This window comes from Halichoerus grypus, chromosome 4 (genome assembly GCF_964656455.1).
Source record: "Halichoerus grypus chromosome 4, mHalGry1.hap1.1, whole genome shotgun sequence".
NCBI lineage: Eukaryota > Metazoa > Chordata > Mammalia > Carnivora > Phocidae > Halichoerus > Halichoerus grypus.
Genome location: NC_135715.1, coordinates 68984699 through 68996771, shown reverse-complemented (window position 1 = coordinate 68996771; position 12073 = coordinate 68984699). Strand labels below are relative to the sequence as shown.

General features: G+C 39.3%; 1 protein-coding gene across 15 annotated transcripts in view; it reads left to right on the top strand.

Annotated features, from left to right (window-relative positions):
- The window catches only part of FRY (FRY microtubule binding protein), a 425755-nt gene that overhangs the window by 216376 nt on the left and 197306 nt on the right, over nt 1-12073 (top strand). For all 15 annotated transcript variants that reach the window (XM_078070487.1, XM_078070483.1, XM_078070485.1 and 12 more), the window contains one exon: nt 1367-1566. In XM_078070487.1, the coding sequence (XP_077926613.1) occupies nt 1367-1566 (200 nt within the window). The remainder of the gene's footprint in view (nt 1-1366; nt 1567-12073) is intronic.

The following is a 12073-nucleotide window of genomic DNA, read 5'->3' as shown; positions in this document are numbered from 1 at the left end:
GGAAGACCCTCCAGATATAAGTTACCCCTCACCTGTATGGCAGGTTAAATGGAATAGAGAGGAAGGGGCATAGGGAAAGAGGAGGAAAGAGGAGGGAGAAACCTATACCCTAACATGAGGACAGGTTTGTCATTCAATGAAATAAATACAATTTTTGCTTGGCTTCCTCAGAATTTTGCTTGGGATAGAAAGAAGGGAGGAGAAGCCTTGAATTTATTTGTCATTTTGAGAAAAGTATTCGGCTTTCCTGGATCTAGGACTTTTTTCTCTTTTATTATCAAAGATACACCACCATCCTCTTGATATCCAAACCAGTATCCAAACTAGAAATTCACTTTTTTCTTCACTCTCTTCCTTAATCTATGTATCCAGTCATCCAGAACTAGATGGTCTTCCTTAAAAAAAAATTCTACTTTATCATCATCCTGTCCTTAGCACTTCTGATGCCTCTGTCCTAACCACGTTTAACTTTTACCATTTCTTTTACTGAAGAAAGAAACCTGTCATACCTGACCATCTCACAAGTACCTAGGTAAAGGAGGTGGTACGTGTTAGAGTTTGACATGCCAAGGTATAGTACAAAGTGGAGAGACGTGAAATTTTCATTTACGAATAAAATTTGTTTTCTCTCTCAAATTAAAATAACTGATTCGGTTGCACTCTGAACGGAGACCACTTACTGGGGACTCTGACAACTGCCTCGATTCCAGATCTAATCCAAATAGGGAATCTGCACATTTCATGACGGGTGAGAAGAAGCATCCTAACTTGAACTGAAGGGTGGCACGAGTGAAGAGTTAAACCTACACCTTGAATGGCGTAGATGGGGCACTGCCTGAGCCTTCTATCTTTCAAGAGGAACATCTCTTTCAGGGGCAAGAGCCAGCTGGGTTTCTGAAACTTCTGGGCTCATGGAAAAGTCTGGAAGCCGCCACCCCCAGAGCCTTTTCCATTATTAGAATAAAGCACAGAGAGGTCGGGCCATTAGGAAAACCAGAACAAGAAATGACTTTTTTTTCCCCACATACATTTCCTTAGTCCATTTCCCTGGGACATAAAAAAGAAGCAAAAAACATCTTAAATGCTGTAGGATTTCTCAGCTGTACTGCATGCTACTAAGGTAATTTACCTAAAGCAATGTGGTAACCAGAAGTACTTCGAGATTATCAAACATGGCGTAATGCAAACTTAATGTAATCAAAATAATTAAATTCTGACAGTATTCCTAAAGAATAAGGCCAAGTTAGGACATGAAGTGCAGCATTCTTGATACGATTCGTATCCTTATGTTTATGTTTTAAACCAGCCAGTCTGGATATTTATGATGTTATTTTCAGCCAGTAAGAACATCTGTCCTATTTTTCAGCTTCTCCAGTTGGCAACGGTTATATCAAGCCTCCAGTTCCACCTGTTTCTGGCACGCAAAGAGAGAAAGGGCCGCCAACCATGTTACCTATCAATGTGGACCCAGACAGCAAACCAGGAGAATATGTTCTCAAGAGTTTATTTGTCAACTTCACCACTCAGGCTGAGCGTAAGATTCGTATCATTATGGCAGAACCTCTGGTGAGTACGTGCCACGACACCCTTTCCAATTCATCTTTACACTAAATATTGTAGATTTTACAGCTCCAAGAAAAGATGGATTTCCCAAAGTGTTTTTGATACCATAGGTAATTTTTTAAAAGGTTATAATTAAGCTTCCTGATTTAAGAAAAAAAAAAAGAGTCAAGGACTTCAAAACAATCCTTGGCAAATACATTTAAGTAGCATGCTTCACTACTACATTTAAGACTAATAAGCATAATTTAGCAATAAGTATGAATCCTAGAAAACTTGTGTCCAGGGTTTCTGCTATGTATATATACTTTAGTGAAAATCCTTTGTCTGTTTTTAAAGTAAATGAGAAAAAAAAATCATTCTTCAAGTGGCTGCCTGGACTCCCAGTTTGAGAACACATGGTCTCAGTGATCTATTGTCTGAGGAAGTTATTTGGTGAGTCATTCAGAAACACCTCTTTGTTTTCTGAAACTTGGAGGACAGGAAATTCTCGGCTCACTTACCTTTAGGTCTCTTATTAGACAGATAATGTCCTTGGACGTCAGTATCTTTCTTTGCAGATGATTCTGCTACAAAATAAGGCATGTGTTCCAGCCTGATGTGAATTGCTCTAACAAGGGCTCTACAGACAGAGTCCTGAATCTCAAAAGGACAGTCAGGAAGGAAGAAAAGTCCAATTGGTAGATTCAGATTACTTGTTTTCTGACCTTCGCGGGACACACACAATAAGAGAAAAGAAAGGAATTCAGAATGACACAGCTTTTTCTCTGAAGCTCAGCTTTGTACCTCTGGAGAGGATACTGGGGCATGAGAGGATGATGTGAGGTTGGCTTTACCGCATCAGGGCTTAAAATAATTGAATATAATATTATTGAACCCACAATGCAAGTCTTTAAAAAAATACGTAATGGATGATGCTCAACATCATCTCTTAAAAATAACCTTTGTGGGGCGCCCGGGTGGCTCAGCTGGTTAAGCGTCGGACTCTTGGTTTTGGCTCAGGTCATGATCTCAGGGTCGTGAGATCAAGCCCCACATTGGGTTCTGCGCTCAGCATGGAGTCTGCTTGAGATTCTCTCTCTTCCTCTCCCTCTGCCCCTAATTGCCCCCACTCTTCCTCTCTTAAAAAAAAAAAGGAAAAATGACCTTTGTAAGAATCACAATTTAAGGTTTGGGAATCAAAATTCAAGAATATTTGTTAAATATGTGGTTGCCTGAAAGTTACAAGTTTTGCATTTTAAAGTTTTTATTTAGAGGGATGCCTGGATGGCTCAGTCAGTTAAGCGTCTGCCTTCTGTTCAGGTCATGACCCCAGGGTCCTGGGATCGAGCCCCACATCAGGCTCCCTGCTCAGCAGGAAGCCTGCTTCTCCCTCTCCCACTCCCCCTGCTTATGCTCTCTTTCTCTCTCTCTCTGACAAATAAATAAATAACGCTTTTATTAAACCAATGGAAGTTATCTTTATGAATTCTAGCTTCCTATTTTATAGAACGCTTCTTGGTTTTATAGTTCTAATCCTTCAAATTAAACCTTAGTACAGTACCTTTTCCCTATCCACTCTTTTTTTTTTTTTTTTAATTTTTCTGCTACCCTTACTGATAATAATAATAGCTAGTATTCCTGGAGTAATTACTATGTGCCAGGCACTGGGCTTAATTTATTGTGTCCTTTAATCTTCACAGTGACCTTAGGTAGGTAGTATTTATATCCCCATTTACAGATGGGAAATGTTGGCACACAGAGGGCAAAGTAATTGCCCAAGGTCTCACGGTGTTGACTTGAACTCAGGCTGGATGCCTTCAGAGCCCACCTCTGAACTCTCTACATTCTGTTGCCGGTCTTTACATGGTCATCCTCATCTGCAGATACCTTCTTTAATGTCTTAAAACAAACCAACACAGGGCTGTCCTATAACTTGAATCGACCAAAAGTCCAGTACCCAAGTTCTCATTGCCCCAAATTGTGCTGATTCTTGGAACCCTCCAAACACCTCAAGAGGTGCTGAGGCTGCGCAGCCTGTCTCCCCTGGTGGAGGGTGAGAAGCCACCTTGCTCCAGAGGTCATGGGGGAGTTTAAGGAGCAGAGAGTGGGAAGCCCCAAAGAAGAGTTCTTTCACTTCTTAACAGTGGCAGATCAGGGTTCTCTGAAATTGCCATGGTGATTTGCCCTAAGGAATAGGGAAGTTCTACAAAAGTTGAAAGAGATGCTAAAAAGGCTAGGCCCTGACACTTTCTGAGCCATCCGTCTTTCCAAAATAATAGTTTATATGTCATTGTTTGAGAATTTACGAAGTAAAATAGTTTGGGTTTAACTTTCTCATCATTACTAGCTTGGAATTTATATGTGTAGCATTTTCTTCTTGGAGTAAACATTATGTCTGAACAACTAATATGTGCCACAGCATTCTTTTAATTAGAGGTAAGCGTTTTTGTTCCTTTCAGTGAGATAACTTAAATGCCCCCAAACAAGAAAAAAGAAACAGTGTTAAGTCCTGTTCATCAGCAAATCTTCATGGTGCGCCAAGGATGAGAGTCCACCAGATGCTGAGGGCCAAGTAGATGAACATTATGTTTTTAGCTCAAGAAATGTATCAATCAATTTTTAGTATTGTTGCTTTTTATAAAAAGGGACTATTTATTCCCCTTGTATTTTTTGGCAGAAATGCAAGCTTCCGTGCCATTTCCATTTTTGGTCTGCTGGAAAATGCTTAGTAATTTTTGTCCTTGTATTTGCTTACTTATGAGACAATTAAGTGTGAGTAGATTCTGTGGCTTGCTACTGGATTCAAAAAATGTTAATGTGCATTTTACATTTTGTTCTGTAGCCATAGCAAGAGGTGTTATTTTTGATGTATGTATAATATGGTTAAAGTTAATTCCAATAAATGTCCCCTACTATTTTTATTGCTGAGTTAGGTCTATGTGAAAGACACTGAATCCTTTAAAAGCCTGAGTTTATGTAGGTTTGTATTAAATCACAAAATTGTATTCTATTATCTTTGATGTAATTAAAACGTGTATGGGAGTAGTAAGGATAATTTTCAAAAAGTTGGAAGTATAGATTTATTACGTGGCAATCCTCTGGAATCTGTACTTTTCAGTTTACTTTTAAAAGACCAAATTCTTGGGGTGCCTGGGTGGCTCAGTCGTTGAGTGTCTGCCTTCTGCTCAGGTCATGATCCCAGAGTCCTGGGATCGAGCCCTGCATCAGGGTCCCTGCTCCGCGGGAAGCCTGCTTCTCCCTCTCCCACTCCCCCGGCTTTTGTTCCCTCTCGCTGTGTCTCTCTCTGTCAAATAAATAAATAAAATCTTTTTTAAAAAAAGCCTAAATTCTTCAAAATTCCACATCAATTAGACAGTTACACAAAATATTAAAGTTGTATTTGTGAATTTCTAATATCCAAATAGCTAACTTTAATGATAAAAAAAAAAGGACAGGAAATAAAGATGTTCTGCCAAAATTAAATTTTAGATTTTTTTTCTTTGTAAACATCTTTTACTGGGTTAACAGTATTGTTCTTTTTGCTCAGAAGATGCTTAGGTCATATTTATTGATATTTATGGATTAATCAATAATTTTATTCTACTTTTATTGCTTCATGGGCTTAGTTGATAGCATTCGCTCTTATCCAGTCTTACCATTACTTTACCTTTCCCAAGCAAAGGGTCTTAAACAAGCTAAATTGGGTCATCTGTGGCTTTTTTTTATATTTTTATTTCAAATCAGAAAAGTATACAAAATAATACAATGGATGCTCATTCCTTTTGCCTCCTACTCTTTCCCTCTGTTTAAATTTTCTTCTTCCCAAAATATGTGTTTTGTAGTTCTTTAAATAAGAGTCGGTGGGTGGTAAATCACTTGGTCTTGTTTATCTAAGAGGTCTTTATTTCTCCCTCAGCAGTCCATGGTAGTTCAGCTGGGAATAGAATTCTAGTTTGACATTTATTCCTCCCCCTAGACTTCTGGCAATATAATTCACTATGTTCCCACTAACATTGCTGTTGCAAAGTCTTTGGCTGATTTGTTATTTCTGGATGATTGATTTTGTTCCCTATTTGCTTTTCTGGTTTTTCTCTTTGTCTATAGTGTTCTTCAGTTTCACTACACTCTATTTGGATGTGGAGTTATTTTTATTTTCTTGTTTGAGACTCCCATGCTTCTTGAATTGAGGGTTTATATCTTCTATCAATTCTGGAAAATTCTTAGCCATTAATTACTTGAATATTGCCATTCCTCCACTTTCCTTCTTTTTCTGGTATTCCTATTAGATGTATTTTGGACCTTATGCTATATTTCATATCTTTTTTACCCTTCTTTTATTATTTCTGCCTCTTGTCTCTTGCTACTGCATTCTGAGTAATTTTCTCATGTCCATCCTCAATTAACATTCTCTTGGGCTGTGTCTAATCAGTTGTTTAACTTGCCCGTTAAGAATTATAATTTTGGTGACTCTATTTTTCATTTTTGGAAGTGCTGTTGGTTCTCTTTTAAAATCTAGTTAGGGGGTGCCTGGGTGGCTCAGTTGGTTAAGCATCTGCCTTCTGCTCAGGTCATGATCCCACCGTCCCAGGATTCACCCCCATATCTGGCTCTCTCTAACCCCCTGGCTCACCCCCATATCTCCCTCAGTGGGGAGTCTGCTTCTCCCTCTCCCTCTGTTCGTGCTCTCTCTCACTCTCTCTCTCAAATAAATAAATAAAATCTTTAAAAAATAAATTAAAATAAAATAAAATCTAGTTAGGTGTATTTTGTTCCTTAAGTTTATGATTTCTATTTTATGTCTTTGATCACCTTAAACTACATTTTTTGTGTCTTCTTTTAGATTACCTCCAGAGTTATCACTATCTGGGGCCAAATATTATGTTGGCTTGGGAGTTTATGCACCTAAAAGGTGATACAGGTAAACCCCAAATTCATGTAAGACTTGAGACTCTGATTTCAAATATTCGGGGAAGATGTTGTTGCTATTTTTACCCAAACCCAGGCAAGGACTATTGGAATATCTTTTTATCTTCCTGTGCCAATGGATAGATTTTTCTCTATGTATTGTTTTGTTTTTAGCACCAGACTTTCTGTAAGTGTCTTATTTCCAGTGTCCCACCTCTCAAGGCCCACAGCTTTGTTTCCTGTCCCCAAGTGGGCAACAAAAAAGGCCTCCAGCGTAATGAGACCAATAGTCCTCTCCCTGTGCAGCCACTTTGTCACCTCATGTCTTCTTGCTTTTCATTTCCCTTTTTCTTTCTGGTGAACTTATTTCTGCATTTAAAAAAAAATCTTACATTTCATTCAGTATTTCCAAGTGTTTATAGCATGTGAGATTTTAGTTTCCTTAGTCCCTTTTCCTGCCAGTCTTCTGCAGAATTCTTGGTTTGCTTCTCGTGCAGATAAGGCCAGGGTGGGCCTTTGCACAGTGAGGCTCATTGCAAGCAGAAGTTCCATGGCAAGGCGGAGTGGCTTCAAAGTGCATGAAAGGAAGAGTGAGGGAATTGTCACCAATTCCTCTTCTGATCCTGTCTGATGAATCTTCCCTAAATACAACCCTGTCCCTTTCATTTCCTTGTTCAAAACCTTTATTTCACACCCTTGCACTCCTTGAGTTGGCTACAGTCTGTCTTAATTCCTGACCCTGCACCTTTACCAACCCATGTTTCAATTCCATGCCTGCCTGCCACTGTGCATTTCTGCATGCTGCCTCCTTCCTGGATGGCCTCTTACCTCTTCCTCCTGCCTGTCTTTTAGCCTATGTTCCAAGGTCCCGCTCAAGTACCTCATCATCTGAAAAAGTTTACTTGATTTCTTCCCTGCTGACTACATACAGCTATGTAGATGTGAATATACACACCTCTAAATCTCTATCTGAAGCACTGTATCATTCTCTCAAACAAACTGTACCATGTTTATTGAACTAGAGTATTAGAATAGACTAGAATAGAAAATATCAGAGTAGGGCTGCCTGGGTGGCTCAGTCGGTTAAGCATCTGCTTTCGGCTCAGGTCATGATCCCAGGGTCCTGGATCGAGCCCAGCATCAGGCTCCCTGCTCAGTGGGGAGCCTGCTTCTCCCTCTTCCTCTGCTGCTCCCCCTACTTGTGCTCTCTCTGTCAAATAAAAATAAATAAAAATCTTAATAAAAAATTTTTAAAAAGAAAGAGAATATCAGAGTACATTATAGGTTTTAAGGGTAAATAACGCTTTACAAAACTTTGAGTCACATGTATGTATATCAGACCACAGTGTAAAATATATATTTTCATGGCAGGTGGGTGGGAGATACAGATTTTTTAAAGTTGAAGAAACACTATACTAGACAGTAAGTTCCTTAGAGGCAATAACTGTCTGATTCATCTTTAGCACACACACACACACACACACCCCATGTCCCCTTGTCTAGGACTCTGCTTTGTATACGATAGACAGTAAAGAGTTTTTGAATAAATGAATGAATGACTATATGATAAATGAGTGAATGGATAGATGGATGAATAGATGAAACAATATAGTAGCTTAAAAGGAATGTCTTTGTAGGAAACTGTGCTTCTGAGAGTCATCTTGCCAACCTCTAAACTGATAATAATGGATTTTGTTTTGTCCTTTGTACTCCTCAGCAGATGATGCCTCATATCTGCTGAGTACAAGAGATACTGATTCTCAGCCTTCTGCCTCGGGGCATCTAAGGATACCTCATTATTCATTGATATGGTCACCTGCTCCCTTCTTCACCTTAGCAATATGTGAAGAGGAGAGTCAGGTTGACTCTAAGCAGTTGGACAGTCTCAGAATGTACGTTCTCATTATCTCTGAGTCTCTCCATTTATATGGCATCTGTCACCCTTAGTCACAGGCAATTACCTGCTCAATAAACTTTTCCAAAAACAAGACTCTTCAGCTTTTCAAAATCAAGAGCACCCATAATCTTGACTTTGTAGATTTAATGGACAAGAACGGATAAAGGTAAAGACAAAACAACTTTTTATTCAGTCTGATCTGAATTTGAATCCTCATTCAACCTCTTTAGTGTCATGTGGCCTGGAGCCAACCAGTCAATCTCCCTTTTTTGTCGTTTGCAAAATTGGAGTAGCAGAACCTAGCACACAGAGCAGTTGAGAGGGTTAGAGGTAATGTGTGGAGCTCCTGCTGTGATCCTTAGCACCTACTAAGTGCTCAGTCATCATCATTGTTGTCGTCATCACTCAAGAATTGGTATCAACTAACCAAATCTGGTATATTTCTTTGGAAGTCAGCCTGGTGCTCCTCTCTTTGTGTTTGTTCAAAAGGAATGGAAGCTTGAGAGGATAGTTGGATGCCTGCCGTTGGCCATTCACTGTTACTGTCAAATGGTTGTTCTGAACTCTGCCGTGGCTATGAGAGAGAAAAAGCCAAAGCTGGTTTAAGCAGACCTGGTCTGGATCCTGTAAGGACTTGTGCTCTGGGAGGTGACAGAAGCAAGCAAATAAAAGTATACAAAAGAAGACAGCACCCCCACAATCTCACTGTATCTCCAGCAAAACACTTGAGGCTTACCCGTGTATAAACTGAAAACCTAGAAAGTGAGTCCACACAGAATGGTTTTCAAAAGCTTTCTAAGAAGAAATGTCCTGGGTTCTTGAGGGTAGGGGTCTCAGAAACAAGTAGGAACATCTTCATGCTGGGCCACACTGGGAAGCCAGTGGCCCAAAATGTGAAAGGCTGTATTATTCAACTAAATAAAGCAACTTCAGAAAATTTCAAGAATTTTCTTTTTCTCATTCATGTGTTTACATTTATTGACAAGCTCAGAGGGAGAAATATTTAATTTTCTTAAAGTGAGTCATCAGTTCAAACTGATTTTCTTTTTCCCCCCATTTTATTGAGATATAATTGACATATATATATATATATATATATATATATATGATACAATGTAACATTATGTTAGTTTTATTTTTATTTATTTATTTATTTTTTAATTTTATTATGTTAGTCACCATACAATACATCATTAGTTTTTGATGTGGTGATCCACGATCCATTGTTTTCATATAACACCCAGTGCTCCATGCAGTACGTGCCCTCCTTAATACCCATCACCGGGCTAACCAATTCCCCCTCCCCCCTCCCCTCTAAAACCCTGTTTGTTTCTCAGGTCCATAGTCTCTCATGGTTCATCTCTCCCTCCAATTCCCCCCGCCCATTTTTCCCTTCCTTCTCCTAATGTCCTCCATGTTATTCCTTATGTTCCACAAATAAGTGAAACCATATGATAATTGACTTTCTCTGCTTGACTTATTTCACTTAGCATAATCTCCTCCAGTCCCATCCATGTTGATGTAAAAGTTGGGTATTCATCTTTTCTGATGGCTGAGTAATATTCCATTGTATATATGGACCACATCTTCTTTATCCATTCATCTGTTGAAGGGCATCTCGGCTCTTTCCACAGTTTGGCTATTGCGGACATTGCTGCTATGAACATTGGGGTGCATATGGCCCTTCTTTTCACTACATCTGTGTCTTTGGGGTAAATACCCAGTAGTGCAATTGCTGGGTCATAGGGTAGCTCTATTTTTAAATTTTTGAGGAACCTCCACATTGTTTTCCAAAGTGGCTGTGCCAACTTGCATTCCCACCAACATTATGTTAGTTTTAGATGAATTCATTTTAGGCGGATTAGTATTAGTTTTAGGTGTATAACATGATTTGAAATATGTACATATTGTAAAATAATTACCACAATAAATGTAGTAGCATCCATTACCACACAGTTACAACTATTTTTTTCTTATGATGAGAACTTCTAAGATGTACGTTCTTGTCAACTTTCAAATACACAATACAGGGTTGTCACTAGAGTTGCCATGCTGTACATTATATCCCCAGGACTTATTTATATTATAAGTGGAAGTTATAACTTCCAAGAATTTTCAACCACACTCCTGAGGCAGCCTCTTCTGTCTGCCCTCCTTCCTCTAATTTAGCCAGCAAACAAGAAACTTGATTTTACTAGCCTGTGCTTCTAACAGAGCATTTAAGTATGACCCATCATTGTTTTCTTTCCAATGAGATGTTGACAACCAGGCACAGATTTAGTTCTAATGTATATAATAAATACAAGCATCAATTCTCCACATCTCTGGATGTATTAAGTCACATCTTGGCGAATCCATCCTGGTTTAAGCTTCCAGTATCCTTACAAGGAACTGCAGGAGAAATTAAATCGGGTATTGGACCAGGGGTTTCATCTAGATCTATAGTCTATCGGCATAAAATGTCAACAAGAAAAACAAGAAATTCTAATTTGCCTAAGACTTACTCAGAAAGCAAGTAATTTTTTCTCTACTTTGATGGAAACCTGGAAAAGGAAAAGATCTGCCTACAACTTCAAAAGAAGAAAACACACCTAACTTTCATCTTGTCCTCTAGCAGAGCCTGTGACTGAGCAAGAGGGCGGTGCTTGCCTTCCTCTAATGTTCTGTTATTTAAAAACCCTTTTCTGATGAACAGTGATATGAAAATGGGAGAGTGTATCATTGGGATTGCTTGAGCCTCGATAGCCCCTGCTCACAAAATAGTTAATGGGCAAGACACAGGCAAGATCCTCCAGATGTTATCGCTGGGTTGAGCTTGGAGCACAGATGTAGGGTGATAGACACTTACTCATAGTGATGCTAACTGTGTTGTTCTGGAATGGAGACTTCATAACATAACATGCTCTAGCAGGTTTGCTAACCTAAAACAAACAAGGCAATTTCTGTTGTAATGTAAGTCTAAAAGTAAACTAGAAGGAGCACAAAATATTTTCTTGTTGTGCAAGTCTTTGAAGAATAAAGGATGCCGGGCTCTATTGCACCACACACCATGAATCTGGAATGAAATATGTCATGCCTTGAGACCAAACCTGTGTGAATACCAGTCATGGGCAGCTGGCACCAACGCTGAAAGGCCAGGCAATTAGCTAATGACAGCATTACTGCACGCTAATGGTGTTCTAGGTTCTGGCAGCACGTCTGTTGACAAACCTTTGCTCCTCGGCCCGGCGTCTCAGGCTTTCAGCTCCTCCTGGGTGCTGAGGTCCCGGCGTTGGCGTCAGGACAGTGCTCCCGTTAACTCTGAAGGTAGGCAGGATGTTGCACTGTAACAATAACACTGGTAGCCTGCCACCGACAAACTAAATATGAGGAGTTGTTTGTTCTAGCAGTTTTAATGAATTCGATTGTGGCTCTAAGTAACCAAGGCGTTTGGCAAGTGAAATGCACACTCACCCTAGCTTCCTCTTATGTTTTGGACTGGATCCGATGAGTTAACAGACCAAGGTTAGGATACAATCTATTTGTAGTTACAAAAGAGCTTGTGTTTTCACCTCTAGCACATACAGAGATTGAACCGTCGGCTATAATCCTGTATTTCACCTCTTTAGATAATTGGAGTTATCTGCAGACTGCTCAATATCAGAAAATATCAGATCTTTCCGTCAGGAACCTTTCTAATATTTAAGGAATTTGTGAATTAGGAAATCATGCTGTACTAATTAAAGGATA